Below are 25,120 nucleotides of genomic sequence, written 5' to 3'. Positions count from 1 at the left end.
CAAATTGCAACTCCATGTCTTCAAAAAAGACATTTATTGCATTGTTGCATTTATTCTTTTTCTATCTATCAACACTTTCCCATCCATCCATAACTTCTCTCAGATATTTGAAATGGAAACGGCTGGGGTGTCTTTGGAGTCAATTACAGCTTTCCTCTGCTGCAGCTCCTTTGTAGATTGGTACCTTGGGTGAGTTCAGATATTCTCAGTGGAGTGTCAGGCACAAGCAGCAAGCATGAGTCACTCCCAGGGAGCTTTGACGGTAACCCTCCATAACGCTAGATATAGACATAACTGGGATTCCTGCTATTATGGTTCTACACTTCCCATATGATCCCTATAATAACTGTGTGCTGGACAGCTTGGGGCAACACTGAAATTCCTTTAAATGCAGATAAAGCACATTAGGGCACGTAGTCCGATGCTATTTCGACCAACACATACTTGACAAAAAAATTATAATAAAAAAATAATGCAAATTATACTTCCAGTAAAATTGGATATATTTATATCCAAGGTCACATGCTGAATAACAAAATGTTGAGGAAATGAAATGGAAAACATTATATCTGTCTTTTCATTTTCTCTTTAAATTTTTAATTCTCAAGTATTTATTTTATCAATAAAGTCCAATAGTAGATAGTAATACAGCAGTGTCACATCACTGCTGTCTCTGTTTATTATGCTCCGTTGCTGTGTTATTCTGGTTGGTTGGCCTGATCAGAGGTCACAGGTTTAGATAACTTTGTTTTGTATCTTCCCAATAGCTTTTAGGCTCACAAATGTTTTATAACAAATACGAACCGTCTGTGGTGAGGTAGCAGCCAGAGTGTCACTCAACATGAATCTGGCCCCCTGATGGGTGGCATTCACTCGTCTTAGCTGTAACCAAACCCCAGACAACAGTGGCCTCTTCAATAATTCAGGTGAGTTGGAGGCAACTTGAAAGGGGCTGATAAACGCGGGAATTAGAGCATGTCTACTACTTCTCAGACCCTGGCTAACGGTGTAAGACTGAGATGAAATCAATGACCAGTGGTGGGGGGAATGGAGAGTGAATTTCCCTAATGGCAGGACAATTACAAGAGCTGTTTAGCCTGACCCCATTCCCCAAGATGAGGACTAGGGGCAGGGACCTGGCTCGCTGGGCTGTGTTCTGGCCTGATAGCTGGCAGCTCCTCTGGGAGTGTGGCTACGCAGAGCATGTCTACTTGCTAATGGTGTTGGGAAGGGGTAGTGATCAGAGTTGAAGAAGGTGAGAGGTGGGAGAGGTGATGTGACTGGCTTACCTTCGTGCTATCCCACTCCTGCGTCTTGATCTGGGTGCGGACTAACTCGTAGGACGGCTCCATGGCTTCGGTGTTCGGTTTGCGATAGCCGGGGATGACGTTGTACAGTTGGAAGCCGAAGGTCACCAACCAGCTGTTCACATCTGCAACGGAAGGAACAAACGTCTCGTCTATTATGTCTCAATATACATAATCACTTCTAGCTCCAGAGAAACCATAAAAAATAAAAACCAAGAGGAATTGATTTGTTCAAATTTTAACAGTTGGCATTCTGCGGTCAAGTGGCTGTCTCCTTGAAATACTCATCACGCGGCCTGAGCACTTGATTTGTTTGTGAAAGTGGACAAGCTATATTAAACACTTGAGATGGTGGCGATGAGTCCTGTCCACTCCTGCAGGTGCCACGCTAATGACACACAGCTGGGGCCCAGAGAAGCCAAGTGACATCTGAGAGTGTCTGCCGCGCTGATAATTATATACTGTAATGTCATGTCATTTCAAAGCGAACAGGACTTCAACACGAGACATTTTGAAGACTCAGCGAGTTCTTATACAACCATTTTTTTTCTTCTTCTAATGAAGAGAAAAGTGACAAAAGTGTCTGGGATTCAAATCCATACGGTCATTATAACGAGGTTTGTCTAATAGCACCCAACGGCGCCGTGGTCGTAGGTGCTGCTGCCATCCATCATTAATTGTGAATATCACAGAGAAGGCTACAGACATGACTTGGAGAAAAGCCTTTCACCATGTTTGTTATGGACAGCAGAATCATTGCTGTGACAATTGGAGGGGGCAAGATGGCACAGCCATATTGTTGCAGCTGACAAAGCTTTTTTTAAATAAGAATTTGTTTGAGGACAATGAAAGGACCCTGATAATTTAGTGAAAGGAATGGAAATGTCAGCGCCATCAATCACAATTGAGGCAGACTCACTACAGTATATCTATGCTTAGCATTCAAATGCCAGTCAGTCCCCTAATGGTGGACTGTGAAGCTGAACACCTCTCTGTTTGGCAGGCGGCTAAATGGCTTTTATTGAACAGAAAGAAGTAGAAGCCTAGACTCCACCTGGACAAAAAATTGACTACTTTTCCTCTCAGTATTGTCTGTGGGTAAATGAATAAAGGTATAAAATGAATCATTTGATAGCCAACACACGCATTATTGAGTAAATATAATGCAGAATGAATTTAAAGAATTAAATCTCCTATTTGGGAATGAGATCTGGCTGAAGCGGATTTGTTTAACCACACAGTATTCCACAAGTATCCTTAACAATGATGTTTTCCTTCCAAGCCAAAGAGGTTGATACAACCGGCCCTGGCTGAGTTTCTATGGATCCATTGTGCTCTCCTTCTCCACTGGGGTGCTTTCACTGCCATTTACCTCCTCCCTACCACAAAGCAACACAAAACGATGTGATATTTCTGGGAAGGGACCCGAGTGTTCGACAACAGAGGGGGCTTTGCCATACAGCATGGTTACCTTTGAGCACTTTCAAAACGATAGCCACCGGGCACACGCACGTATGTATTCCTGCACATACTCACACACACATGAATGGCATCCCTGTGAGGAAGCTCTTAAAAGCCTCTATAGCACAATGCTTTTCAATTTAATTTTGGCAGGGTTTTTCTTCCATTTGTGGCTTGTTGTTTTGAATAAAAAAAACACAGAAATCTGAAAAAAAAAAAAAAAAAAAAAAAAGGCCCTGAAATGAGTATTGTTTGCTGAACTGCAAGCAATAGCAGTTACACACAAATATGAGGACATGGGGCCCTCACCTCCCCCTAAACATGTCATTTTAACAACATAAAGAAAGTTATATGCATCACTGATTGCGCTAGTAGGACTCGCTTAACATCTGTCATCTGCTATTTATACACAGTTACTTACCTGTAAACAAATCAAATCATTATTTTGAGGATGCTTCCTACTTCCTTTCATTCACAGCTGTCAGAGGAATACTTCACAGAGTTTGCTACTTTGCAGAGGAAGGCAGCTGTGGTTTTAGAAGTTTCAAGGGCTGTTTTTATACTTTGTAATAATACTTTTATATTTTTTTAACCAGGACTCTGGGTAACCACTGGAATCCAATCCTCTGCAAAGGAGGGTGAGGGGGAAAAGTTTTCTTTAAAAAGCAAATCCTCTCATCTCTGTAAAACATCGGTCTGTTAGGTGAACTTACCGGTCATGTAGCACTTTATCTCCTCATTGTTGCTGAGTGGATTGTTATTCTTGAACATGTACAAGTTGAATGGCACAATGTGGTTGCTGTTGAGACGCTTCCACACCTCGTGGTTAGGTGTTGTCCAGCGGCCAGCGAGGACATCATAATCCCGTCTGCCCATGTGGACCAGCCTACTGAGAGGCTCATACAGGCCTCCCTGGTAGCCGATGATGAGTTGGAAGCTGGGGTTGGTGTCAATGTAGACCTCTCCGAATGCTGTATGGAGGACCTGCTTGATCATGAGTCCCGAGCCACTGAACACAGCCAGAGGGGTGCCTATGTTGTCACAGGCCACATAAAACTCGTCCCCGCTACTGAGCTCCATGGCGAACAAGTGTCCCTGTAAGTCATAGTACAGCGATGTGATTTCGGAACTGGAGTGATTGTACATGTGGGTGACCCGAGTGGGGCTGGACAAGTCGGCGTAGAAGAACTGCAGGTGGTGGCCTGTGCTGCTTCTGCTGGACACCCTCCTACCCAGGCCGTCGTAACGGTATCTGATGCTCCAGCCGCTCACTTTGTTGTACACCTTAACCAGCAGGCCCGCCGAGTTGTACTCAAAGTAGTCGTTCCCTCGCTGCTTGAGGAAACCGTCCTCGTCCATCCTGTACTGGACATCTCCCAGGCGTGTGATGCGGTCTCTGATGTCGTAGCGCAGAGGCGTGAGGCGTGCGCTGTTCCCGGGGCTGAGGAGGTGCAGGTTGCCGTTCAGGTCATAGCTGTATCTCCACAGGGGCTTGTCATTGATGGAGACCACCTGGAGTTGACCGTCGGCGTCGTACTCGTATGTGTAGCGTGTGGTGTTGGCGTAAGGCCCTACCTTTAGCTCCTTGGCCACCACTCGTCCCATGTTGTCATACTGCACCATCATCCAGTACATGAGCGAGCGAAAGATCTCATACTGGACCTCCTTCACACGGCCATACGCGTCAAAGTGTTTGGTGTGGGTCATCACTGCCGTGGTGATAATTTGATTTATGTCATAATAGATCACTCCAAACTTGCCGAACTGCTCGGTTTTGCCAGACACGTCGTCATAGCGATACAGGTCGATTGGCAGCGGTGTTTCGTTGATGACAGCCTGCATGCTGGTGACGCGGAAACTGTTGTCGTAGACATAGTCAAATCTGGCATTGACCATGCCCTCTTCGCTGAACCTGAAAATCTGTCGGTCGATCAGTGGGCCAATCTGACGGTACCGAATGGTGCAGGTAAAGCCCTCGCTCTGCAGATTGACCGTCTTCAGCATGCCCGCCACCTCGTCGTAGGAGAAGCCGATGCGCGTGGTGTCATAGAGGATCTCCAGCAGCTTGGAAAGCTTGCCGTATTTGTAGATGACCCTGCGGCCGGTTCCCAGATATGTGGTCTGTAGCAACTGGCCCTCCTCGCTGTAGTCCTGGAGCACTGAGGCGTTACCTTCAGGGGGCCGGTAGGTGTTCCTGTAGTAGCCGATGGAGCGGGAGGTGTCCAGGGTCTGCCGCGCCACGTTGGGCATGGTCACAGAGGATAGTCGGTCGTTTTTGTCAAATTCAAAGATGTACTGCCTCTGGCTGTAGAGCAGCAGAACCATGGACTGTAAAGAGAGATGAAACAGTCATACTTAGTTTAAACACAGTGAAAGATTTCATTAGATTTTATGTATTTTCTGTTAAATACACATTATCCCAAAACAAGACAAGATTTCAAATAAAATAAAAATAGCAATCACTGTATGTCTAGCCCCAGATACTACAATAACATAATAATTGAAGAATATCAAAGAATTAAATGAAACAAACAAAACAAAAACGTTACTTTGAATCTATTCCTTACATTACCTACCTACTGTGTACATAAATCAAATAAGGGTTTTAGGAAACAGGTACTACTTTAAACAACACCTGGAAGATGCAGTCATAGAGGTCTTTGGCTTTAATTCAAATGACCCCTCCAATTTTGTATGACCCCAAACAACTTTGAATCTATTCCTTACATTACCTACCTACTGTGTACTGTCACTTAGTGTTGGTAGGGAATAAACAAGACACTGTGCTGGTATACCACAAAAGGACATGCAAAATGTCAAAGGCAATAACACATTATGCATGCAAGTCTGTTTCAGACCAAATATAATTCCCATCTTGAAAGTGGTGTTGATACTCCTCTGACATTAAGATTTCCTTGAGAGATGATTTCACTAACAGGCTGCTTGGCAAATCAAAGATTTTGATTCGCGCCTTTCTTGGACCAATAAATGATGTCAGTTCAAAGGCTGTCACAACAGGCTGTCAGCATCTCAGCAAAAAAACTGACTATAGACTATTAGAAAGGCTACCATTTTCACATTACATGTCTAAGCTGGAGAACTGAAGCTATTCACCTTCTCCCCAACAATCTTTCCTTCAATTAGTGAGTAGAAAGTGACATTTCACTCTGTTCCTCTCATCGGAGCTATTTCAGGTTGAACTTTGCTGTCAGACTGTGGTTACAAAGTATAACGTCTGCGGTGCACCAGACAGGTTTTAATTACATTTCTGCTGATATCTGTGCTGGAGCCTGATAATGCAGCACAAACACTGCTGGAGTATTACAAGTTAACTTTTAACTTCAGTCTAAAATTCTCCGTCAAGGCTCTTACACAGACTTACCTCCAGAATTTATCTGTATAACATGTCCCTACCGTCTTACATCACATTTTTATCTATAAACTATTTAATGAACATTGCAACAACAACACCAATTCGTACCTTTTCAAGGTAAGTGTAGCTCCACGATTTGCCATCAGCAAATATCTGGGAGGTGATTCTTCCATTCTGGTCATACTCCATGCGAACGGACATGGTTCCCCTTTGGATGCCCGCCACGTGCCCTCCGGAAGAATAGGTGACGTTGACTCCATTCAGACGACTGCTTGGTGCCCACAGGGTGGGCCGACCAGCATGGTCATAGTGGATCCGTAACGTGAACTTCCTGTGGTCATCGTAGACCTTTTCAGTCCTGGTGATTCGGTCGAAGTCCAATGATAGCAAGTTCCTGTTGTGAACCTATGGGAGGAGGCAGGGAGTTAGTAACACTTAATTTGACCAAAGCAGCTCCACCAAGACGAAATAAACATGTTGGGAAGTTGAGAGGATTGAGAGGAATTGGTGCGCACCACTCTTCTGAGGTGGGACCTTACGAGGAGGGCTTTAATCACAAAATGATTATTTTCTATTCTTTTTTTCACAGCTTTTAATTACAACAGAGGAGCTGTATCTCAGGACAGCAGGAGCCATTGAAGTGATGAAATTATAAGAATTACCATATTTCTTTGTTTGTGCAAAAATTCAGTGGAGTCTAAGTGGGAGTATGCCTATTCATGCAAGAAACATTAGAGCCACATTGATCATTACATTTTTTTTCACTACTTACAGAAAATAATTACCAGGCGCAGATGACTCTCATTTTTATTTAGCCATTTCCGTAAATTGGAAAAGAGGAGAAAAAATCAATTCTTCTCCAGTGTGACTCAGAGTATTGTTTAAATGACACTTTTATTCTTGCTTCTTTTGAATGTGTGAGGCTGCACACAGTGACCCGTAGGTTTCACTAGGATCAGAGCGAAAACACACCGCTCTGAAGAGAGTAATCCTTAAGACCATGTCCGGGTCAGCACAGAGACGAACCCACTGTGAGGCTTTATCAAGGAGGCAGCTCCTGTTCTGCAGCCAAAAAGATCCCCAAGCAGCCCCACACGCACCACGTTTCTCAGTCAGCAGCCTCTGTTAGCAGAAGCTCCAGAGGAAGAAGAAATCAAATAAGGGTCTTAGGAAACAGGTACTACTTTAAACACCATCTGGAAGATGCAGTCATAGAGGTCTTTGGCTTCAATTCAAATGACCCCTCCGATTCTGTATTAGTTATCATGTCTTTTTCTTCATGTACACAGTGTTTCTCTTCTGATGTGCTACCGTCGGCTTGGTAAAAATCTTGTCAAAGCTTAAAAACATCTTAGCTGAGAAAGCTGCTTCTGGCTACTTTCCAGACCAATGCCAAAGAGCAGGTCCAAGGGGCTTGCTGAAGCCCAACTTTTCCAATCTCACATTGAGAAAAGCACGCCTGTGGCTCTCATCTGTGAAGGGACAATTACACCAGAGGCAATTAATGTCACTGATACCTAATTGAGAGGATTACTTTACACTAAAAGCACAATGAGGCACAAGCATTGTGAGCCCCAGGTCTCCTCAGATGGGCATAGGTTTAAGAACGGGAGGGGGTCTACATTTGTTATCTTCTCTTTTATTTTAACTTACTGTCATAACATGAGTCAGACTGCACCCGCTGATGGGAAATTACTACAGCATTAAGAGTAATTTGTTAAACTGCCTAGATTCTGAAAGATAAGTGCCTGATATCTAAAGACTGAGCTCCTTGTTTAACACTCTTTCATAAGCAGCAGATATCTGCTGTCTGTCCCAACAGATTGTATTGAGAAAGTTATTCGTGCCATGATCTGTTTCACCAAAGACTCAACAGGGTGGAAAAAACCTCTTACAGCTGAGATACCAAGATCCCATGAGAACGGAAACCCACTCAAGAGGAATTATTGTAAATTGGACATTGCCTCTAAAAGGAAATTGTCAAAGAAAGTAGAAACAGTAGAGAGACTTTTACAGTGCATTAAACCTACAATGTTACAATTGAAACGGTCTTCAGCATAAAACAGTACAGCAACATCTGATCTCTCAATCAATATCAACGGCTTTTGTGACAAATGACAATATTAATCTGTAAGGAAAGTGGAAATGCCTGTCATCCGTCCTCGTGTTTAATTCAACAATTACTCTTTTTTTTCTTCAATAACATCCGTTATTGCTTGTTCTCACATTGAAATCAAAGGAAACAACTTTTACTCCTTTTCAGCTGGTATCTCTTTTACACAAACAACAAAATAGAATAAGACACTGCGATAATACTGAAACTCTAATACAGAGATACCAGCATTGTCTCCATTTTTAACTCCACATTGAAGTGGTTGGAGTTTCTACGGCGGAGGGGCAGCCACAAGGCTTCACCCATTAATGTACATTTGCAAACTGCTCAATCTGAGAGGAGGGTTTGTTTCCATGGAGAGAAACAGAGCTACTGTGCCTTGGTTACATAAATCATGAATATTGTCGCTGGCTGGTTAGTCCGAGCAGCACGTGACGTTGTGGAGGGGGTGAACAGAGTGAGGACAACCATTTACCCATTTCGCCTTGAGACACAAAAAGCCCAATACAACAAACACATGCATGTGTAGTCCAACGGTGTAACAAATGCGGTCAGAGGCGTAAACTGTAACAGACAGCAACAAGCCAAACGCGTTCGCTTTGCTCATTCCTAGCAAAACAAAAGATCTGTGAAGACTCTGCCCCTCCCTCCCTCCCTCCCGCTACCACACACTCATCCAGCCACCCACGTAATATCACTTGACATGCCACTCAAGGTCGCTCAATGATTCCAGCTCTGCTCATCCCCTCTGTTCTTGCCATTAGGCTGCTCCCATTTCCTATCTCACCCCTGGGGCCATTGTCTGTAACATACATTAGAAGCTTTCGCTTCCAAAGGGACAACAGGGCCATTAAATGAACAGCCAATGACAGACAAAGTGGCACCTCCCCATTAGCTGTGTCGCCTCCCAGATAACGTGGACGACAACTTAACCCAAGTTTTGATATGGCGTACAAAGATTCTAAAAAAAAATTGAAGCTAATCAATCAGGATGCATTTTTTAAAGGTGCTGCCTGTGTTAATGATCATTTCCAGTGGGTCATTCAAGATGCATCATGGTCAAACATTGGATGTTTATCCCATTATGAAAGGGACCTGTTGATATTGTCTAACTGTGTCAGCTTCGCAAGGTTAGCTTGCTGAGGTCATTTACCTCTGCATTTTTTGTTCAACCAAGTATTTTACAGACTCTTCTTATTAAAATACTAAGTGAGTGCAAAAAAGGCTTGTTTGAAGATAACATTTTTTAGCCGAGTTAAATTTGTTATTTTTACCCTGCATTGAGTGGTCCAATTGTGTTTTTCTTTGGACAGAATCTTATATTTGTGTGAACGTAGCCCTCTAGCAGTGTTCCAGTGAACCGGGCTGCTGTCTGTTAGCCTACACTTAACACTCATGCTGAGGAATGCAGAGGTCCTCCAGTCAAGGCTAGATCGCACAGTAAGTGGAGTCATGTCAAGCAGGTAGCTGAAATTCAATGCCATTTTGAGTGAGACAGAATTTTTCCTCACTCCTAACCATCATCACATAGTCACCTCACGGTCCTTTTTAGGTGTGTGTGAGCAAAGGTCGCTCTCGGCAAGGCGGCGTGCTTACCCTCAGTCTACGCCCGTACACAGTGACCTGGCCACGGGCCTGCTCCTTCCTCTGTCTCCACTCCACCAGGTTGAGGCCATTGTCGATGGCCAGAGTGACGTTCCTCTTGCTGACCGTGGGGTTGACTGTCCCGGCCAGCGAGTGGGGCTCAGTGTGCAGGGACACCTCCATGCCGTTGGCCAACACTAGCCGCAGCGAGCCATCCAGACCGATGAAATAGCTGTTCCGAACTTGTTCTAAGGATGTATAAGGGTTGGGGCGTTAGTGATTAGGATTAGAAGAAGAGGTACAAACAACAGAAGAGCTCCTGGTAGCTGATGCAAGAGGACTACATCTAATATTCATCTCAGTGAGACACAAATGTAATGACCTAAAATGGCTGCTCAGCAAAAAGAAAGCCTTTAGCAGCAGTATTTAACTGAACCGCTGCGATAATGTCGGGTCCGTGACAACAAAGATCAATAGTGAGAGGTTTCACAGTGCCAGTAAAGTAAAGTTTTACAGCTGTTGCAGCAGCCTCGAGGATATGGGGGAATGAAAACTATCAAAGCTGCTAGTTTGCCTGTGGCCACGCACACACACACACACACACACACACACACACACACACACACACACACACACACACACACAAGGGATAAATCTGAGCCTGTCTATTACTGTCCCTAGGTGACGACAGCCTGTGTTCCAGCTCCAGACCAGTGACTAATGTTTCCACTGAGCATCTCATGTACATTCATCAGCGAGCATCTCCTTCTTGCCTCCTGTCAGTAGAATATTATTCTCATTAAGAACAGTGGAAAATTAATGACTTGTCAAACACTACATTAATTAGTTGACTTAATTTAAAGGAAAAAAAAAAAATCTAAACATACACTGTAATTTCCTCGTGTTGACATGTCGAGTTAAAGTGACTGTGACGATTTCTTTGCATAGCAAACAGTACAGTAAACATCTCATGAGAAGATTCAGTTTTGTGTTCTTTTTCTTAAGCTCAGACTGCCACAGGATGTGCTATGCTGCTGAGGCAAAATAAATGGGCAGAGGAGACATGGCTGACCTTGCACTGGCCCTTACCTCTCTCCATCATACCGACACTTCAGGGGTTGACCAGAGGCCCCGGGGGGCCGACCCAACCAAAAGGAGGCCATTGAGACCAGATGAAGCTGGAAATACTGCTGAATTGGGCAGTTCACGCAAATGCATGTATACAGTCGGGGTGGGATTTGCCGGGGGGATTTACCCCCCCTCTGGTCTATTTATCCCTGCCTCTGCTGAATTATTTTTATACCTGGTGGGAATAAATTTACAACCCCACTCATAGTGATTAATTCTACTTCAGCAAAAGACCATATAAAATACCTCAAATAACAAGAAAAACCCTGCAAAGGTCTATAGTACTAACAACAACAACATCACAAATGAGCTTTCAGTGTCAGCCGTCGCTCTTTTGTGACATTAGAGATGACACCCCATCTAAGCCATGTGATGAACGTCCTCATGGTGTCAACAGTACACTGTTCATCTCTGTTAATGGACCAGGGGTTGATCCTCCCCTGCCCACACATTTGCAGATATGTGGGTAATAGAGGGGCGGCACCCAGCAGACGACCCCTCCACAGGAAATCAGAAATATCAGACAGAGGTCCGCCATCAAAGAAGACCGATTTCTTATTTTGACAGAGAGGCAAAAACTGTAGCTTATTTATTCTTATGTTGACAGCATGTTGTGCTATTTGTAGTTATTTTTATTAAATATTGTTTCTAAGTTTATAAATAATATTTTTTGCACGCCTGGCAGAGTGGCACTATCCATAGTACTGAAAGGGGTTTTTATGTACTGGCAGTTTACATTAGCATTTAACCTTTTGTTTTGTTGTGTATGATCGTTTCCTCTATGTGTCCACAAAGGACCAGCCCAGCGCTACCTGATGGAATCAATTTAAAAATATGATTAAAATATTACTGCAAATGCAGAAATTGAGTTCAAGTTACAAAATAATTTGACTAAAGATCACAATTGTTCTATAAATGTTACTTTAACAGCTGTAAGAAATGGCCTGACAGGCTTGATTGTCTATAAAGGTGTGTAGGTTTCCACTGTAGTTGGGGTAAATATCTAGCAATTTAAGTTTATTTCAAATCAAATCCGGCACTGTGGTTCAGGATTTATTTTTATGAATAAAAACCCTTCAACCCCTTCTAATCCCTGTGATTTTTTCACAAATTGCACCCTGCATACAGTTCAGCGGGGGAGGGATCTGTCTTGCACTGACATTTAAGGAGGCTGTAGTCTGCATTAAACAGATCCAATAATGGAACAGTACACCTGACCATCATGATAAGGCTCACTATTTTTAGTTATTTATACCAAATAATGTAATAATGTAATGTAATGTAAATGTAATGTAAATAATGATGTCTTTGTGAAGAATAAAAACACAATGAGCCTTGTTAATTAATACAACTGCATAATGACTGATGACTCTACACCTGATTGGAGTGACAATTACAATAAAGTTTCCTTAAATCTTACATTTCTCAGCTCCATAATGACAACATGATTAACAGCCCCGAGGCGTTCTGCAGCTCGCCCAGAAGAGGACAATAACACAACCAGATGACCAGAAAGGAATCTTGAAGGCGGTGCATTCATGTGTTATGTGATCACCCACTTGCGAACTTACAAAGCAGACAATAGTGAATTAATTAACAGCAGAGATCCTGGCGCCGCTGTTCTCACTGGCAGATGTCTAAGACAAGGTCACAACGGAGGTGACCAGTCCATTGAGCAACGGTGAGAAACCAGAGACTGTCATCTTCCGTTTCAGACAGAACTTTGTGTTGAGTCAGTATAGGCCAGAAGATCGTACACCTTTAAGTCTGAATCAAATGTTACAGGGGGGATGGGGTGTCTGTGGGGCAATCTTTTCAAAATTGAGGTATTAAAGTTCAACATTATTAACGAGTAATCCATGAAGCAATTGGTCAGGTACAAAACAGGATTTCAGAATGCCTAAACGTGAGACAAATCAGGTGGAAAAAGCCACACCAGTCCGCCCTCTGCCTGCCTCTCTCTCAGTAAATAGACTTAACCTGGAGGATCCTGCATTTGGGCCACCAGCATTGTGCGTTAAGAATTATGTTTTATGACAGAAAGTCAATATGTGTTTCCATTCTAGCAAATGGGAGTTGCCCTGCACAACAACTCATTTGAACAACAGAACTGCAACAAATACTGCAGTGGGTAAGCTCTGTAATTGATAATTAGTGAGACGTTAAATCTTCATTTAAAGGTCAGTTGCCTCAATCCCACAACGCATTGCTAACTAATCCATTAACCCCTAGATGTTGCCAGGCACATAGTTTTTGAGATATCTGTATCTGAAACGTCTGACTCCATCTCAGCACATTAAGATAGAGGTTAATGGAATTTTGTTTGTTCCAATCAAAGCTCTGAAAAATGAATTTGAAAAAGTCAGAAACAGTGTCCTGGGTAGATAACCCACAAATTCCACTACCAACTGTTTTTCTTTGACCTACCTTTGGTTAGCTCACATGGCAGCAGCCCACATGGCTCTTTCAAGATGAACCCAACCAGGCCTCAGATGGTGCTTGGGATGAAAGCTCCCATCCCAGGCATCATGAGCTAGAAAGTGACTAAAGTTGATAAAGATCTCTGAATTGTCTAGTCCCTTACCTGACACTAGTTTGTGCTGGATCATCCTACGAGGACCTAGAGCACCTATAACAGAGCTTTCAGAACCAGAAGGGCACAAAAAACTCACCACTCCAACAAAAATGTAGGGATTCTGATTTTTACACGACATGTGTCTATTAGCACATTCAAATTCACCTTTTCCACTTGCGAGCCACAGTACGAGACACTAACCCTGCATGAGCGTGTAGAAGGCGCCAGAGGCTGACAGGTTGGTGGTGATGGTGATGTCCTCTTTGTTGGAGCCCTCTGTCTGGATGCGGACCGAGCTGTCGGCGTCCGTGCGGTAGCTGCTCACCCGGCCCGTTGGGTAAGTGACGTTCGTCAGACGCCCGTAACTGTCATACCTACAAGGAAATACATTGATGAGAGCCGAAGAAAGCAAACAGGGGCATGTCATCTGGAAGTGTGTATAAACAGTGACTACAGCAGAATCCTAAACAGTGTTGTGGCAATAAAAAAAAAGAATAGAGCCTTGTTGGGATTTGTTTTATCATAAGGAAGCAATCATAAGCACAAATGCAGGTCAGGAATGCATAAACGCAAGCAGGTACATAAATGTGACTAATGCTCTGTCATCTCAGATTTATTGAGATAATGAGTTGCTATCTAACATCTACTGTTCTATCCATAATTGCTAGTAAGAATTTATTTTTGTGGAGTCTGATTTTTCTGTGTTAGTGTGACAAATTATGGGTATGTGTCAACACAGGCAGTAAACACTGCAGCAAAATCATTGATGTTGGCAGTCTGAGGTAATAAAACTTAAAACTATCAGCTTTAATCACTGAAGCACAATGAACAAAACTTTTATCTTTATAAAAGTGTGCAATGCCCACAGAAAGAGCCAACATGTTAAACAACTTTTGGACTAGATTTTGCAATAGAATGTAAACGTGGCATTAAAATAAATGATACGCAGTTTGTACGTAACTTTCCCAGGATGGAAGCACAAAATAGAAAAAAACAAACAGAGCTACTGTCAAGGAAAAACTGTCATGGCTAAGACGACAGAGCACACACCTTTTCACATTTGGAAAACTGCTTATTAGCTTAAAAGATTAGTGATATCACCTAATCTCATTATACAGTCTATGAAATAGGAGCACTGAGGTGCGACTCCGTGGAGAGATGCTCCCCAGCCTGGGAATCAGTCAGTTCATCACTTACAGGAACACGAGTGGCCAGATTGTTTCATTTTGCTCAGAGAGCACATCAGCATAGAACAATTCGAAATCTTTCAGATTGCCAGTGTTCCAGAATGGGAGTGAGTGAACGGTGCATTACTTAGAATGAAGCCTCTTATTTGCGCTCTGAATACAGATCGGGAAGCCCTCTTCTATGTTGCTGCCTGCCATAATAAAGCCTCTAATAAATGAGATGGCGGGCGCTGGTTTTACGGATATTTCCTCAGTGCTGCCATCTCAAATATCCAATATGGAAAGGAGGAGTGGGAGATGAATCATCAACCAGAGATAAATGCTATCTGATCGCAACTGCACATGGGACACGGATTCATAGATGCATTTCAACCCAAGTCTGCCACTTCAGGAAATACTAAATATCAGAGTAATTCATATCTAAAGCATTTGATTTCTTTTGATACTGCTCGTATTTTATCTGCAGGATATTCTCCCCGCGTTCGTCCTCATACAATCAACGTTTTCACAGTGAAAGCGCTAGAAGTTAAACGTTATCTGCACTGTCCCACTTTTACCTGTTCAATTCATTGGATGAAGAGAGAGTCCCTGTTTGCCTTCACCTCTGAACAAAAGACAAGGGTCTTCAAGACAGAAATCTCATTCTAAAGCGACGCTGCGTGCCCCAGCTTGATCACTGACCCACACTCTCTGTCTCAATTAGGTGCCTTGAGCCAGAGAGAATTCCTCAGGCTTCACCGCCGAGCTCTAATGGCTTCGGCCTGCTTCAACTCAGCCGCCTATTAGCTTGCTTTCTCTGGACACGAGGGGCATGCGGGGGCAGGGTGCTCATCAGAAGGAGAGAGGGTTGCTTTTCCCCTGGATGGCCACGAGTCCGTTCGGATCGCATCACCTCTGTGTCACATGCTAGCTCTATGACCTTTCATGCTGGGGCCCAACAATAGGCCGGACACTTCATATTAGCGTCCCCCTCCAGCAGACCTAACCTCAGTCTTGTGCAGAGATATTTTCACTGCCTCTTGCTGCCTGAGAACTTCAGGACACATGTGACTGATGACTGTTGTGCGTACGATGTAAAGGCAACAGCCATGTGATTGCTTCAACTTCATTAGCGGTTGTTTGACATGATTTAGCAGTTATTGTTGATGTATTAAATCAACCTAGGAACATTTGCTTGAACCCAGTGACTAGATGCATTACTGCCCTGTTAATTAGAGGCCAAGAGAACAATAAGGCATCCCTCAGAATGCCACATGATTTAATGGATTTACAGCAAGCCTTAAGCATAAGCACTTATCATTACAACAAAAACATTAGGAGGTCAGCGGAGCATCTGTGTATACAGTAAATGTCAGAGCAAATGAGGCTGACAAGGGTTAGAACAGAAAGACAGTGTAGCAGATGTCTTTTGATCTCAAGTCAGTCCTTTGTGTCTGCATTCACCCAAATGAAGTTCAATGTATAGGCTACAGGACGTAAGTACACATGAATTAATATGGCTAAAATGTTCAGCAGTGCACTTTGTTGAGCAGAGATAAATGGAGGTTCCTTTTCATTTCAGATGATAGCTAATTACGGCGGAGTGACCTTCAAAGCTAATTATTCAAGAAAAACAAACTCATTATTGGGCCTGAATGAGACATGGATGGTTGGTCGTAGTTCAATATGAAGTCATTGTGAATATGAAAGAAAAACAGGAAACTGAAAAAAAACAAATTTTCTTAATTTCAACCGTAACATATTTCTACATCAATAAGCATGTTTTGGATGGAGAGTATGTTGTACTGTCTTTAGTTTCCTAATGAAAATGAACATGTGCTCCTCATTCAAGTTTGATATTCCTTATTTTTTTAGGTGTAGTGTTGATAGATATGTATCTTTATTGTTTCCAATTCACAGTTAATGTAAAGTAACTTGCCTCATGCAACTTACTGTATGTACTACATTCCTAATCACTATTTTCACACTTTGTCCCATTTATGAAATATTATGTATATACTGTACAGTAACCAAATTCTAAAATGATATGCGTACAAGCCACAGAATGCCTATTTCTATCCAGTGACTCCATTCACTGTGATGTTATTAAATAAAACGTGGCATTCATACATCCTGCAAGTGTTTCAGTCAGGATATCTTAAACATCCATTGTTTACATTTCATCCTAAAAAAAAAATAGCTTTGAGTGTCACTGGTGCAATAGTGTCTCTGTATTTTCTTTACATGATATGGAAGAGTTCTCAAACCTGATATTAACAGTAGCCATTTTGCAGGAAGTCAAAGAGAAATAATTCAGAATTCCAGCCACCCGCTGGTTTGTTGAAGCCGTAGGCAATTCCCTCTACCTTGAGAGATGCCTATGCAACCGTCTCAGGTGACGACCAAATCAAACACAGGTGATAAATGTCTACTCAGATTAAACAGAGCGTCTGATTATGTGTCAGATCTTCCTGCAGCGAGGTGTAACAGATGTGTGACCAGCTTAATCACACTTTTTGGAATGACATCCAGTTAGCACAGTGTCCCTTGGTACAGTATATTAAGCTAAGGGACAGATTGCTCCATAGAAGTCACGAGACCAAGAAATCCTGAGCTCCAACACTGCAGCGTATGGGAGCGTTTTGAATTGTTCCCTATTATCGCCTCTGGCTATTTTTTTCTCATAGCTTATTTTTTTCCAAAATAAGCTATGGTCTGCAGTTGTCACCACAAGCAAGGGTGCAGATGAGTAACATATCACCCAGTAATCCTATTTGGTATGATATCAGAAAATAGGATTACACCCATACTTCCACATGTCTAGTAAGAGTGACATAGACGTCAACACATACAAAGGTAGCTTGTGCGCCAAAATACTAAACTCAAGATGTCATGGAGCTCAACTCTTAACATTGTCTCACTGAAGCATCTTAGCATTATGTGCTACCACAAGAGCCTCCAATTCAGATACCCCAGAGATAACAAACTGTGTATTGGATCTAACAGATCTATTTAGAGCCATAAACCTCTAAGTTTGTTTTGATCTAGTTCTTCTTTATCAGTAACTCTCTTGTGGTTCCTCCAACTTTCTCAGGCCTTGCAACCAACTCGTTCCCCCCCCACCACGCCCTTCCTGCTCATAGCTCATTCTCTCATTAGTATTTATACCAGTCCACTTTCACTTGGTCACTGCTATGTTGTCTTGTGTGTTCCTGCCCAGCCTTTCCTTGCCCGTCTTATAGCATTGGCCTGTTCTCAACCTGCTTGCCTGTTTCTTGGACCTTAGAAATCCTGCCTGCCCCTTTTTGGATTTGTTAGCCTTACTGACTGATCTCTCTCAGTATTGACTTTGCCTGAACTGTCTCACTTTTAGGGTTTTGGGCTCAAGTAACGTCTACATTAAGTTGCTCTCTTGGGCGAGGCAGTAATCTATGATCAGCTCAACTGGAGTTGAGACTTTAGGTGTTAGGAAAATAAAGGGTTTTTTCTTTAAATGTTTCTTAATATTACTTACTCAAAGAAGGTTGTCCATCCATTTTCATTTGTCTTAGTTGCTAGGAGCCCTGAGCTTCCATGGTAGGTCATTACAGCTAGTTCTTGTCCCTGGGCAGCAACTGTTTTAAGGGCATTGTTGGTGCCAATGGTGAACCAGAATGTCTGTCCATCGGGGACCATCAGCCACAGAGGCATTCCTGTCGTGTCACGACGGATGTTCACTACGTTTTTGTTCTTATCAGTGATGCTGCTCAGATCTCCTGCTCCCGTGTAGGTCAGATTGTAGAGGTGGTCTCCTGTAGTCAGACTCTGAGTGAAAATGTGGCTGCCGTTGGAGTCGAACAGGTAGAGTTCATCGTGAATGGGAGAGGACACCTCATACATGCTTAGGGGATTCAGGTAGGGCTTGTTTTTGCGCACAAAGCGGATTCGGATGTTACCCAGATCCGCAATATAAAGCTCCCCATCCGGACACACGGCCAGAGAAGAGGGTGCATTCAGCTTAGCATCCTTGGCGTAGCCTTCGTCTCCAAAGTAACAATCACAGTTGGCGTCATTCTTGCAGTCACAGCCACTCGGTGCCCCTGCAACCAGGGAGATCTCTCCATTGGTGGACACCTGTCGTACTCTGTTTATTTTCTTTTCATCTGACTCAGCGATGTACAGAACGCCGTTGTGGGACACGGCCAGCGCATTGGCGGACTCAAGAGTGGCATGGATGGCCACTTTGCTCATGAGGAAATGGTCAATCCCAGGCACTTGGCAGTGCATGGGCCGTCCCGCTACAATACGGACCTGATGGTTTTCTGAGATCTGGAGCACTACGTTGTTGTCCAGGACGTACAGGGAGTTGTCCATGGGACTCACTGCCAGGTCAGTGGGCCACTCAAGACGCACCTAAGAGGAAGAAAACACCAAGAATATCAGCTTTGGGTCACAAAAACAGACCATACTTTTATTGATCCACACATTTTTCACTTTATCAGAGGGAAACGGTCCCTAAAGGGAAGAAATGTTGAAAACTGCTTTAAAGAAAAAAAAGCTGCTGTGAAAAAGGTGTGCTATCTCACAGCTTACGCTGGAAGCAAAAACAATTTTGAAACGATTTATTATCTGATAAGGAGGAATATAGCAGCTGGTGTGTTGTTAAAAGGGGAAACACAAAAAAACATGATTTTTAAGATCAGGGATGATAACAATAGTGGAGAGGAAAATGAGGAGAGATATTTCAAATGATCAGATTTATTGAGAAAAAGCACATTGCAAGTGATCAGGAGAACTCTGGACACCTAAGGACTGGGCTTATGTGTCTTTTTATGCTGTATCTTTCCTTGCTTTGGGTTATTAGTTTTGTAATGACAAGAGATTGCACGAGTCCTTGAGAATGAAACTGGAGCACGCTTACCAAATAAAAGCCTAGTCTGCCTCTGGCCTCCTAAATTATGAATTATTGTTCTGCTAACAATACATCAGGCTTTTAACAAATTGGAATGATTAGATTGATCCAATTTACCGGTCTCCTTCTCACTTATGATCCCAGGGGGATCTCTTGGGAACATAATATGAAGTGCCATATTTCAATACAAGCCTTGGAGCACCAACAAAGGAAACTGATTAAAGCCTGGACCAAAATACCCAGAGAGGTTTAGATTTTAGGACACCTATTAGATGGGGGCAGACTTAGCATTATTTTAGATACTTTCCCCTACAATTGGGAAATGGGAAGGTGAATGAATTGATGTAGCTGTTACTGTGGTTGACTAATTTGTCTGGCCTGGTAATGCAAATTGCAGAAACCTTTATCAGGATAACTGCTAAGGGACAAATCTCTGAGCATCAGGTCATGTGCACTTTGATATACCTTGGACACTATATAATGCTTCTTAATAACATGTTATGGGGAAAAAACTGAATTGTGCACTTTGGGTCAGCCAAGTGAGAATAAAGCAAAAAAGAATAGACAAATGCAACATGCTTTTGTGTGTGTGTATCACAGTAAAAAAAAAAAGACAATTGAGGTGCTATTTGGCCATGAAAAGGGCATCAACCTACTGTCTGTGGTTCAATCATAGATTCGCCAAAAACTTTTAATAAAAGATGAAGGTTAGAATTTCTCAGATACATGTGGGAAAAAAAGTCAAGGCTGAAACATTATTATCAACTTCTTTTTCCATCCTGTTCTGAAATGCCCAGCACAAAATGCATGGCTCCTGAAGCACAAAATATGACATTTAATAGAGCACAAAGAAAAAGTCTGCTCTCCATATAATGCCTTTTATTTACCTGCTTTTGGCTATTTTCTAATTCAAAGGGCAACGCTGACAAATCAATTAATCTGAACCTGACAAGGGATTCTACGGAGATGATTACCTGACCCTTGGCAATGCTTATGTTCTTTAATCCCTGCCACTCTTTACAAGCAGTGCATTTGTCCACCTTTGATTGAAAAACGGATTTGAGCATCGCACACAGCTCACATCCCTTACATCTCCTTCATCCCCCACAAAACAGAGGAGGTTTATATCATACGACATATCTCTGGCCACATACAACAAACAAAGGGGGAGCAGAAAATGCCTTTACTTGGGAAATGAAGGGGAGACTTTCAATTTCTTAAAACCTATTTCTTGTCAACACTAGTGGTTCAATATTTCATGAGCCAGTGTGTGGAGTGGCTCTGGGGAGCTGCCTGTAAGGAGGTTTTCACGCCACTCTGACTGATGAGGGGATTTTTCCCGTGCTGCTGTCCCATATGCTGTAACCCGATCATACCCTCCTCTTTATACAGCGGGGCAGCTGTCAGTAGGCCTGTCTGACACAGCCACCACCAGCTAAAAAAACCAAAATGCGCTCATCACCCGAGGAAACGAGCCACGGATTTGCCCCAACACAACTATTTTTAAATGGATTTGAACTTGTATTAGAACTGTAATGTCATTTTCCATTAGCAATCTCTTCTCTCTGCTCGTACCAGCATGATGCCTGTCTGAAGTAGAGTAATATGTCATTATTTGAAGTCCCTCTCAGATTTGGATTGAATGTCACAGTCAGAGCCTTGATAAAGCTTTCTGAAGCGGCTAACACCCTTGAAATATGTTCAAGTGATCTTGTTTTAAGACATGGTCTCCTTCTATTTAAGTTTGAACTCGGCAGGGGGTGTGGAAAAGATTTTCAAGAGAAAGATAAAATAGAAACAGCGAGGACCTACAGCCTTGGTGTAAACAAATTAAAAGATCCTCAAAGAGGTCAAACTCCTGTCCATTTGCATGATAATGAAAAGTTTGAAGAAATAAAGCTTACAGAGCACATTGAATTAAGAGTGAGTTTTTCTGCAGTGTGCACGCTGCACAGATGGCGTGGCAAGATAACAATGACCTCATCAGGGGAGAGGGGGAGAGAGAGAGAGAGAGAGAGAGAGAGAGAGAGAGAGAGAGAGAAATCTGCCATTATTTTTTGCCTAGAACAGGTGATGTACAGCAAAAGTAATGACCACTGTGATGAGCCTTCTCCGGAGAAACTCTGGTCCTAAGTGAGGGATTGGGGAGTGTTTGAAGTGGGAAGCTATGTGCCCTGGATGAATTTTTAATGGATGCTTTTTACTGTCTGAGTGTCTCTGGCAGTGCTGGTGCGATTTGTCATCGTTGTAGAGCTGCAGTCAGTCTGCCTGCATCCTCGCTGCTGTGGAGCTCGGATGGGGGGAGCATCTATAGGCACTTGTGTTTGTGTGCAGGGTAGGGGGAGTGGGGTGTAAGGGAGCAGCAAGCACAGGTCATGAGGCGGATGGAGCTCCCCCGGGGCTGGAAATGGGCAGCTGGAGGCTTCGCTCCCTCCACTGAATACATCATTTCACAGACACACAGAAAGCTTCTCTCCACTGGCATCCGAGGGGCCCTCAGGACCTGTTTGCTAGTCGTCGTTCTTAATAACATACAGGATGGGGCAAGAAACGGACGGGTGCATGCACATGGAGCAGGGCTTAGACATCAGTCGAATCATATCATTAAAGCCCTGGAATGTTCTTCTCATGGGAGTCAAACTATAACAATTAAAGATACTGTTGACAACACACATACATAATTGTTGTTTTGGATTATAAATTACTGCTATGGCAGGTATTGCAAAACAACCCCTAACTACCTGGGTTGAAAATGATAATGTCAGGAAAAAATAACAGCCATGCTAAGGCTGCTGGAGTATGCAAAAACTCTGTCTCGTCACCTCCAAAGGGAAGTGACCGAGCTAGAGGGTGATGTGACCTTAGAGCAGTGTCCTTGCCTGGGGAAAGTGCTCTGTCTGAGGTAGCGGTCTGGTACATATGTGTGCATATGTGTGTGTGTGTGTGTGTGTGTGTGTACATGTGTTGGTGTGGTTCAGTGACCATGTGTGCATGAATCGAGAGCCAGCGAGGTTAAAGGTCATCCTCATCATCCCCCTGCAGCTATAGGTCAACGGCCCTTTGCATTTGTGGCCACTTGACACAGAGATGGAAGCTCTCGGGACTACAGTGCCACCTCTGGTTTCAGCATGGCTCTGTACCTGGGTGCTGTGTTTATTTCAGTTCCTGTGTGTTCCCCCAGCCTGGGCGGACTCCAATTAACTGCTCATTTTCATTTTTATTTGTATCTGCTTATTAACCATAAGATGATTTACATTTTGTAATTCACCAAGCTGGCACAGATGCGTTTGGGGGCTGCTTTGAATTCATAATCCTCAAGATCAATGGCGTTAATCTAAGCAAATACAGACTATCTTCGGTCTAATAAATTCCACATCCTCTCTGCTTAGAGATGCAGGTTTTGCAAAAAGAAGGTGCAACCTATTCAAAAAATGATTAATTAATAATTAAAAAAATCACAGATTCTATTGTATATTGTGTGTAATCTATAGTTTCACCCTTTGTCACATTGTGATTTTATGTTTTTTGCAGCTTTGCTTCCTTTAAAACTTCCTCTTGATCTGACCTGAACTATTTCAGTCATCAGCCTTCATTTATGAAAAATCTGAGGTTCTTTACTGACATGAGCTTTAGTGAACAAAGGAAAACAGAATTCAGCCTGAAAACTGGCAGGGGAATCCCAACAGAGTGCCAGCAGAGTGCCTATAGGCTCTAACTGCCTTCCTCTACCTGTCCTTTGCAAGTCCTGCGGATCTAAAAAAACTAGGGTGATGCAGCCGATAAACAAATGTGGATCAAACCTAAGCTGAGGGCTGCTAGTTCCCGGCTAGGAGCTTCCAGCTACAGACACAAAAGCTCAGCATCCTAAAGACCGGGGTCAGTCAAGGAGACTGGTGTAGCCTGACAGACAGGACAACACATGTCGGCCGCACAGGTCAGAGAGGTGGTACCTGAGAGATGTCCATCACTGCATCGCAGCTGAGAGGTCGGGCAGAGGTCAGGTCATTGAAGCCCAGAAGAGTAGAGATGATACCATTCTGATCAATCCTGCGAATCATGGTGCCATCCACAAAGAAGATTACGCCGTACTTATCCACCGTAATGCCTGCAAATAAAAAGTCACCCAATGGACAGGAAAGGGAAATATCCATCAGTTATTTTGTTTATCTGCAACTTAATGTGCGGACAGAGCACCACTAAATGACAATTACGCTCTATTCACTGCAATAAAAATTAAAGACTCATCACGGCAATGAAAGCTAATGCGAGGATTGATTTTTCAAAAAATCAATAGTGGAGAACAATAGACATATCAAATAGATGATGAGTGCTGTATGTATTGATTCAATTATAACACAAATTTCATCAATGTAGTGTCTTTCTCTCATGCTCTCTCAGCCTCAAACAACAGTGAGGCAGAGAATACCATAGCCACGCACATCTCTGTATTTTTCTATCACTTCAGGGTCTGTCAAACAATATTCAAGCAGCTATGCACATCTAGTCAACAGCAGTTATGGCAAAATGCTCTATTTCAATGCAAACCTAGAACATACTGTAGCCTACATGCTGCACTTATTTTTGTGGGACTTGAGTGTTTTTTCAGTGCATATGAATCACAATGTCATCCCGATGGAGGACAACAAGGAAGCATGTGATCTAGTGACTAATGCATCATCCAGATATGGAGACAACAAGACAAAGAAGACCCCAGGAAACAAAAAGGAACAGCATGATAAAAAAACCCAAAAACGAGTTTAAAATACCTGAGCTAGTGAGCTATGTGTTCGTGTAGTCAGTAATGGAGGTTATAGAAGATCATGTAATGCATGAAAACTGAAGAGTATTGATCTATCCTCTGGGACGTCTATCTTTACCCATCAAGCTTGAAAAATAAAAAAAAAGACCCCCAAAGTGAGTTGGTACTGCACATTACATTGAAAATAACAACAATACAATACAATACAATACAATACCTCTGGGGTTGGTGAGAGTGGCCTCAACAGCCTTTCCTCCATCCCCGCAGCGTGCGTCATCGTAGGGGAGGCACTGGTCGCCGGTGCCCGCCACCAGCTCTAGATTCTTGGCCACATCTTTCACAACATTCATGGATTTCACCTTGAATACCTTCCTGCTGCTGGTGTCTGAAAGGTACACGGCACCATTCACTGGACTGGTGGCCAGGTAGTACTTGTGAGCAGGGCTGTTGCTGAGAGAAGGGAAAAAGAGGAGGAAGAAGCCCAAGTCAATAAAGCTGGAGGGCATACAGCGCTTTCAAATAAGAAACATTGTTTAATACAATTAAAATGGATTCAAAGCCATTTAGAGAGTCAATTGGGCACAATTACAGTTTAAACCATGGACACGGCAAAAGAATAATGGAATGAGATTAAACATGGCAAAATAGAATGAGATTAAACATGACATAATGGTGGAGCTTATAACTCATCTACAATACACTGAGCTTAGTTAGAAATCCCTGTTGTCAAAAGAGAGTGGAAACTCCACTCTTCTCTATATAT

General features: G+C 43.0%; 1 protein-coding gene across 6 annotated transcripts in view; it reads right to left on the bottom strand.

Moving 5' to 3' along the window:
* The window catches only part of tenm4 (teneurin transmembrane protein 4), a 111,065-nt gene that overhangs the window by 3,109 nt on the left and 82,836 nt on the right, over positions 1-25,120 (bottom strand). For all 6 annotated transcript variants that reach the window (XM_054599504.1, XM_054599567.1, XM_054599435.1 and 3 more), the window contains 8 exons: positions 24,575-24,807; positions 23,549-23,703; positions 18,222-19,099; positions 13,743-13,915; positions 9,851-10,086; positions 6,250-6,546; positions 3,482-5,096; positions 1,290-1,432 (listed from right to left, as the gene is read on the bottom strand). In XM_054599504.1, coding sequence (XP_054455479.1) covers positions 1,290-1,432; positions 3,482-5,096; positions 6,250-6,546; positions 9,851-10,086; positions 13,743-13,915; positions 18,222-19,099; positions 23,549-23,703; positions 24,575-24,807 — 3,730 coding nt within the window. The remainder of the gene's footprint in view (positions 1-1,289; positions 1,433-3,481; positions 5,097-6,249; positions 6,547-9,850; positions 10,087-13,742; positions 13,916-18,221; positions 19,100-23,548; positions 23,704-24,574; positions 24,808-25,120) is intronic.

The sequence above is a fragment of the Anoplopoma fimbria genome, chromosome 1 (genome assembly GCF_027596085.1).
Source record: "Anoplopoma fimbria isolate UVic2021 breed Golden Eagle Sablefish chromosome 1, Afim_UVic_2022, whole genome shotgun sequence".
Lineage (NCBI taxonomy): Eukaryota > Metazoa > Chordata > Actinopteri > Perciformes > Anoplopomatidae > Anoplopoma > Anoplopoma fimbria.
The sequence above is the reverse complement of the archived record's forward strand: the minus strand, read 5'-3'. Positions and strand labels throughout refer to the sequence as shown.